Source organism: Anneissia japonica, unplaced genomic scaffold (assembly GCF_011630105.1).
Source record: "Anneissia japonica isolate Jap-2015-1 unplaced genomic scaffold, ASM1163010v1 scaffold287713_len945575_cov184, whole genome shotgun sequence".
Lineage (NCBI taxonomy): Eukaryota > Metazoa > Echinodermata > Crinoidea > Comatulida > Comatulidae > Anneissia > Anneissia japonica.
In genome coordinates this window covers 598,041-606,193 of record NW_022725774.1, presented here as the reverse complement: position 1 = coordinate 606,193, position 8,153 = coordinate 598,041, and the positions used below count along the sequence as shown (strand labels likewise).

The 8,153-nt window shown below is 35.0% G+C and overlaps 1 protein-coding gene across 2 annotated transcripts; it reads left to right on the top strand.

The window, feature by feature from the left end:
* The first annotated feature begins 477 nt into the window (after positions 1-477).
* Positions 478-7,497, top strand: LOC117112908 (thioredoxin-like protein 1). Of its 2 annotated transcripts, none has more exons than XM_033256125.1 (7): positions 478-613; positions 1,520-1,687; positions 2,350-2,475; positions 3,513-3,673; positions 5,425-5,503; positions 6,895-6,999; positions 7,202-7,497. In XM_033256125.1, the coding sequence occupies exons 2-7, from the start codon at positions 1,550-1,552 to the stop codon at positions 7,229-7,231; spliced, it is 639 nt and encodes a 212-aa protein (XP_033112016.1). In that variant the 5' UTR covers positions 478-613; positions 1,520-1,549; the 3' UTR covers positions 7,232-7,497. The 2 variants fall into 2 exon arrangements, with proteins under 2 accessions (XP_033112016.1, XP_033112015.1); XM_033256124.1 differs by having other exon boundaries at positions 528-621.
* Positions 7,498-8,153: the final 656 nt, after the last annotated feature.

Genomic DNA, 8,153 nt, shown 5'->3' with positions numbered 1-8,153 from the left:
ATATATATATATATATTGTATATACATATTTGTATACAAATGTATATATATCGACCAAGTATAATAACAATAAGAAAAAAAAACATAAAATAAACAAACACATAAATTATTGATAAACATCTCTTTCGTATCGCTATTAATCATATATTCTGTGAGGGCCATAGATTTTAGAGTATCCTCCGGGAATTTAGTCTTGGTATTATTGTGATTATTTTTTATTTGTAAAAGTTGAAAAGTGGGACAATTCAGGGTTTGGCAGGACACGACTCCGAAAAGCCGGACAATCCCGCCGAAAGTGGGACAGTTGGAATCTATGAACTTGGCTATCTTTATTTAATATTACTATTGGCAGTGGATATTATTGTTACACCAGTATTAAACAGACTCTTAATTCTGATTGGATGTTATTGTTTTCTAGTTTAGGCATCCAATCTACACATGCAATAGGAATTGGTATAAACTGGGGTAACAGTAGTCACTATTTAAAAACTAATACAGTATTTTGATTTTATTTAGGTGTGGACCATGTCTTGCAATTGCTCCGTTCTTTGAACAGCTTCCAAGCAAATATCCAAATGCAGTTTTCTTAAAGGTTGATGTGGATAAATGTCCAGTAAGACAGTATATTTTTGTTATATAAGAAGGCAGTGGCTGTTATACCAGTATCTTAAACCATTTTCTAATTCTGATTGGCTGTTATTCTATGTATGGATTGAATTTAGGACAATACAGGTAACATCCAATCAGAATTATGAATTAGTTTAGACTGGAGTAACAATAGCCACTGCCTGTTGAAAAATATTTTAATCCAGAATGCCTGTTAACATATCCACAAATTTTCAAATTTCATCCAAGTATTTATGTAGGTTGTAATTTTGTTTAATTTACAAGATACCGTTAACCAGGGAGGCACTAACTGTTTATTAAGTACTGTATCCAGTTGACACTGTGTATATCCATGGAGGTAAAAAAGCACTACTAATATTATTTTGATATTCACATTAAAACGGGAGGTCCATTGTACACATCTGGCTTGTGTGCACTATAAAAGAAAGCATTGCACCCTTCAGAAAAGTAGGGGGTTACCCCGATGCTCTGGTTCACTTCAGCCCCTGTTGTTGCGGAGTGATGTGAACTAAGTGCCTCTCTATGGCTTCTAAATTAGTCATGGTTATTCTCGTATCTTTTCCTTTTTCCTCTGTTTCCTTGTGCTTTTCTATTTCCACATTACATTGAAAGTTATTTGTTTCTGAAACTCTTTGGAATTGGTCAGCTAATTTTATGCACATCACAGTAAGCCTTTCCTACAATTCACGTACAAGCCAATTCCAAAGCAAGAGCAAAGTAAGTCAGTGGTGAATAACATTTCCCCCACCCCAGATAAACACTTATCCCTACGGCCAGTAGGTGCGAATGCCCAAAACAACCTACTGTAGGCCTAGAGATAATTTTCAATAGATGTCAAAATTTTTAAACATTGTACTTAACAAAATTATGTAAAATTTTCTTTCTTCGACAGTCAACAGTAGAAACATACAGTGTTCGAGCCATGCCCACCTTTATTTCTATGAAAAATGGATTAAAACTTGACACAGTTCAAGGAGCCAAAAAAGACGATATCATAGCTATGATTGATAAACACTATCCTTCAAACCAAGGACAAGCTTCATCAGGAGTACCGGGGCACGTAAGTATTTTGAATAAATAATTATAATATAATTAAAATATTATTTTATTTTTTATTTATTTCTTAAGGCTTATGCACATCCTTACAAATATATCAAAATTGAAAATTCAAGAAAACTTATTTGTCCCATTTTAAGATAGGAGATTTGTCTTTCCTTTGCACCAGCTGGGGTGAAAAAAAGGATAAAATTACATGAAAATCAAAAAACAATTTCAACTAGGCAATGACAAGATATTACGTTAATATATTGAAAAGTAATAATGAAAATTTCTGCATAAAATTGTTTAAAATTGACTAAAGTATATGTACTTCATGTATGACCAGTATATAGTGTAATTTTAACAAAGATTAAAACGTGACAATCCCTACTTGTTGAATCCTACTGTCCTACATAGGTAGGCACCACTCCCTTTGGACAAGACAAATATACACACATGATGCTTTACACAAAAACTGAATCTCAATATGAGGCTTAGGGAGTGGAAAGTAAGCATCTTAACCACCAAGCTATTCGAATCCACTCCTTAATTATATTGTTAATAAAAATGTAAACATCTTAGAGTGGCTGCCTAAAAGCTTATATCTAGAACCCTGACGCTTTGTTGTTATGATCATTTCTTTTTAATTTGTTAATTTGGCTTTCAATTTTTAAATTTTTTTAGATGGATCTGTCCTCCTTTTTTTCAAAGTCTGGTTGTGTATGTTTAAATCAGAGTGATGAGACTGATTTGGAAAACTGCCTGAGGTTGGGTGATGGAACATATCTTGAATCTGACTGTGATGAACAAGTAAGTAAGGCCTAGTTCAGACTAGGTGGATAAACCCGGCTCAACTCACCGGGTTTATCTACCTGCCAGTCTGAACTGGGTGGCTTATCTCAAGCCAGGCTGTGTTCCTATAGTAACTAAGCCTGTTGGCCACCGTGTTTAACTTTTCTAAGCAGGGCTTTATCGTTGCGGGGGGTCTTGCATTGACTTCGGGTAACAAAAGGACCAATCAGCATTCAATTACAGTAGAACCCCTCATTTACGTACGTCACAGGCCCAGAGCCGTTCGTAATTCGGGTATTCGTAAAATCGGGGTTGACCCAAATTCCTATATATTTGCACTGGTACTACTTACACTTGCATAAACTAGGCCTAGGCTAGGCCTACAGGCTTACGCAGCTAAGTCTGAGGGGGCCTAGGCCTACAGTTGGCAGCTTCTAAGCATTCTGATCCCACTCTAGGCCCTGCACAAATTTGTTTTTATCGGACATTTTTACCTTCTTATATACCTAGATTGTGGATTTTATTCCAACACAACTTCCATAGATACTTGTTTATTATATATATTGATCATTCAATAAAACAATCAAGCACTATGTTGAATTTTAAAGCTGAAAACGGTGTTTGAAAGAGAAGTAAAATTTGTCGCATGCATATGTATGAAGCCATAAAAAACACTGACTTTGAAGAGGTCCGTTAGAGGGCCTCCTTCACTTGAGAATTACATAGTACTGTATAGTATGGTGTGTTGTGTTGTATGTATGGTAATAACAGGTACAATTCGAGCGGGTTTTTTTTTTTTTTAATCTTTCGCTTCAATTTTTATGACGTCATCACATTTATATTACGTTCGTAAATGAGAGGTTCTACTGTACTTACACTGTGACCGAGCGTATGTTTCGCGAGCATTGTTTTGAAACATGTTTAATGGTTACGGTTCATTATTATGAAAATTCTCACGACTGGCTAATCCTGCTAGTCTGAACGCCTGCCAAAGTTAAGCCACAATATTAAAATTGTAAATAAAAAAATAATGTTTATCTTTCTTATCTTGATAGTTATTAATCTCTTTGGAATTTTCCCAAAATGTTAAAATCCATTCTATAAAATTGCATGGACCAGCTGACAAAGCTCCAAAGACAGTAAAACTCTTCATCAACCAACCTCACCAGATGGACTTTGACCAAGCTGAGCGGAATGATCCTGTACAAAAACTGGAGTAAGTTGACAATCTTTCAAATTTCAAATATATTTCATTGACTCTCTACTCTGTTTTTCTGTCTATCATCTAAAAATGTTCCTGTATCCATATGAACAGTTTTGTAAACAGTACACTACACCATTTGTAAGATATATTCTTATTCATGTCTTTTTTTCACATGCTTCAGTTTGCTTATTTATCATTAAATTTCATTGCATTAGTTCACTCCTATAAATACTATAATTTGCTTGTAAACATTGTTGCACCGAGATACAGGTAACATAATGAGTTACTTTATTTAAAGTAAGTCTCGTTATGAGACTTACGCCCGTATTCTTAAAACGGACTTTAGTCGAACTAGAACTTCATTTAGTCTTAGTTGCAACTTCAACTTCAATTTGTATTCACAACCAACATAGTCAAAGTTCTAACTACGACTAAATCAAGTCCTAGTTGCAGTTCAGCTGAAGACGGCTGGCAGGCAACAACTATCAAACTAACCAATGAAAAGAGCTAATTTTAATAGCAGACGAAATTTTAGAGATCCGGTAACGCGGATGAATATTAAACTGCCGTCTGTCTTTAAAAAACATATTTCCTCATAATTCATAATATAGACAATTATTCGCCTAACTAATATTCTATATTTATAACTATATTAGTCGTTAACATCTAACGATAAAGAATTTCAACTGTAACTGAAAATTTGCTTTCTTTGGAGAACTATTATAGTTGAGGTTGAGTGAGGGCGGCGTCGTCTTTGTTGCAGTAAAGCTACATGACCACAACGCGAGGGGATTTGCCACAACTGTCGCATGTGGCTAGCAAAACATGTTAATTTCGCCTTTTGGAAGCTAAACGTAATGTGTAATGTCCCTTTTTTTGAACACATTGGAGATACATCAGACCTATTTATACAATCGTTTTTATTCATTTCACTTTATCGTAAGTTACAAAAAGCATGTTTTTAGTTGGGTAAATATTTCGAGTCTGCGATCTAGCCTGACCCTAGGCTGACTAAACAATCGGCCTGAGGAGGTATCATTTTAGTCGAGGTTTGCGTGATTTAGTCATAGTGCCAGTCGAAGTTTGTTTTAAGAATACGAAATGACATAATTTTGAAGTTTTAGCTCAAACTACGGCTAAAGTTTGTTTTAAGAATACCGGGGTTAGAGAATGGAGAAGTTTTTAGCGGGTTGGCTGGGAGGTATTGTTCCTGCTTCTTGTATTAACGTATCTTTATTCAATAGCACAGCAAAACAAATTTTCATGGAAAAATGTATAATACAGGTAGGTACATCATAAAAAAGGTACATCATGAAAAAAGGGAAAATGTTTACCAAATAAGTGCATTGTCATTATCATGATTATTTTATGCTGAAGACCCTGGTTAAAACCTGGCCTGTGTTGGTTTGAATTGGAGTCTGATCACTTGGCTGCTCAAATAACCCTCATATTGGGAGGTACTGTAGGTGGGTAAAGGACAAGGTTTGTATTTATATGCGTCCGTTGTATGTTGTAGTTAAGTCGGGTGGCGCTGCAGTGCGGCTGGCCCCAGAGGCCCAGCCGAAAAAGAATTATTATTAGTCGTGAGAATGACTACATTGCCTGGCATTGGAAAGCAAGCTTCTTAACCACCAAGCTACATCTCCACTACATCGTATAATTTATATGTTCATGCATTTGGTGATAATGTACTTAAAGATGAATATTAACATTGGCCGTGGGAATAATATTTTCTCTCTTTCTTTTGTTTTTGTTTTTTTCAGGCTAACAGAAGATGATGTGAAGGAAGATTGTGTAATTCCTCTCAAGTTTGTGAAGCTACAGAATGTGAATAATTTAACAGTAAGCTATCCACGCTCTGTATACCAACTAGAACGTAAAGTTATACTACACTTAAAAGCCTACAGCCTATTGCTTACAGTTGCTCTGTCAGCAAATAAGCGGTTTTTTTCTGGAAACGCTTAATCACTGACCATGCCGACTACTGGCTATTACCAGGCCTAGGAAATAGAAAACCTCTAACTCAACCCTTTACTAGGCCTACCTTGATAGGATTGTTCGTACATGTAGTGTACTTTTTTCCTAAAATTACCATTCATTTTACTGTATTATTAAGCTGATGACATTAAGTGAATTTGTCTTATGATTGGTCAATGCTTATGATTTGTCGCTGACGAATTGTGAAGAAATTTTCTGCTGATTCACCGTTAACAAATCAGGGAGCTTTTCCGATTGTCTCTGAGACAGCTACAGTATGTATTCGACAATTGCTGTCGACAATGTAGCGATTTTATGGAAACCAGTCTTAGGATAATGCAAGGTGCACACAACCTACCAGGGGCGGATTGCTATTATATGCAGTCTATAAGTGGTCTTAACACTTAGTTGGTTTTAATCTTGACAAAAACCTTATCAATATCGATTACAAAGCACAGTTGCTATAAGGTGGTGGTTCTATTTCAGTACTTGACAGTCTTAGTTAAGTCTGTTTTATAGCAATAAAATAGTGACAATTGAAAGCAGCTTAGCTCAGTCGGCTAATCTAGTGGTAGCCACTGTGTGTGCGCTTGACTGTGGAGATCTCTCTGCCTCTCCTTGTGTTTCAGCTGAAGGGCTGAAATACAAGTTACAATAGCACACTGTTTCTTTCGGATGAGACTTTCAAGCTGTTGGTCCCGTGTGCATTTATGGCCCATGTACATGTTAAAGAATGCAGTACACTCTTCGGAAAAGAGTAGGGGATTGTCTCCCGGTGAACTGCCGAATTGCCCCACTGTAAATAAGTCTTCTTCTAGACTTTCGTTGGCTATCTTTGGTGTTTACACCTAACAAATCCAATCATATCCAATCCAACTATCATAATAAATCGACCAAGACTACTCTTTAAGACCATTTTATAGCATATCTGCACCAGATGACTTATATTAGCCATGTTTCCATAAAAACATATACTGTACCAGAACAGTTAGCTGCCAAGCAATTTCAAATTTTGAAAAGATTTTGGAAATACAGTATATAATATGATTGTGAATTACATTGTTTTATATGTACCGTAATACTGTAGGCCCATTATATAAGATCCCACTTGTCTTAAAATATACTTTAATAAAGATGAAACTTTTTGGGAATGCAAGTTGAGAAGAAAATTCCATATTAAACAAATGACACAACATTTGCATAACATCGGTTCATATATTCGCCCAACACAATTTCTATATTTCCATGTTTCTTAGATATTTGTGAAGGACAACTTGGGAGGAGAAGACACATCAGTGATCGAATACCTAGGCTTGATTGGCTCACCTGTATCTACAATAAAAATGGATGAATTTAAAAGAGTAAGTCTTTTGTAAAATGATTCCTACCAGGCAATTCAGTTTCCTGTTGCTGTCACAACTTGCAGAGTAATATATTATTTGAATAATAATAATATTATAAAATAAACTGTAAAATAGAAATATTTATATTATTATTGATAATAATAGATGCTATGAAAACTCTTAAATATGTTTTTTTTTTCTTTTGGTTTCTTTTTTATAGGTTGCAGGGAAGAAGGGAGAAAGCCATTGATAGAATCTAATCTACATTCTGGAGTTGAATTTGTTTTAAAAAAAAACCCATTCCAATACATTATATTACTTGCAATGGTTACCTTTTAACATAACTCGTTTATATTCAAACAATAATTTTTAATACAAAATCAGAACAAAGTGGAACATTAATATACTGAATAGCTTCAGTCCAAAGTCAATGGTTAATAAAACAAATAGGACCTGCCAAGGACAACATGCCCTTTTGGCAAAATGCCAATAGCAAGGTTGTTCCAGTTGAAAGTGGTTGATTGTCTTCATCTATTATTATTATTATTAGTGATAATTATTTTGGCATTTATTGAACTGTAAGTTATACTAGTACTTCCCACTGAAATTTCCTCACAATATTACACTGGCCATTCGGCAACAGTAATTCTCTGTTTACACTGTAAACTTTATGTGACTTGCCTATTGGTTTAATATGACATCATCATGGCCATATATCACACAAGCGGTTAAATAAAATTTGATAATGTGGACAGAAGTTAAAGCCAGGCTCTGGAGGGAAAAGATTTTGTGTTGTACAATTGATTTTTCTAAGACACAACAATGTTGTTTGATGAAAAACTTAAGCTCTGTCTACACTATCAAATTTTGTGTGACAAAAAAGTGTGATATGCCCATATATGGGCATGATGACATCACACTATGACCATATATAGGCATAGCATTACTATATATGGGCGTGTCACATTTTTTTGTCAAAGTAAATTTGATAGTGTGGATAGAGCTTTAGTTTACAAAATAGTCATGCACAAAGTTTAACCTTCCTGAAATGCAACCATTTACTCCTGGGTGGAGAATGACAAATTGTTTCATTCATGTACACAAGTGAATGGTATACATTGGGTTGTAATTTATTTTTATTATTGCTGCTTTTGTTATCAGCCATTGTATAC

Excerpts from the sequence above, each read along its gene's own strand:
- LOC117112908 (XM_033256124.1), top strand. Across the intron at positions 2,476-3,512 it reads AATCTGACTGTGATGAACAA|TTATTAATCTCTTTGGAATT; the intron begins GTAAGTAAGGCC and ends TTATCTTGATAG. Across the intron at positions 3,674-5,424 it reads GATCCTGTACAAAAACTGGA|GCTAACAGAAGATGATGTGA; the intron begins GTAAGTTGACAA and ends TGTTTTTTTCAG.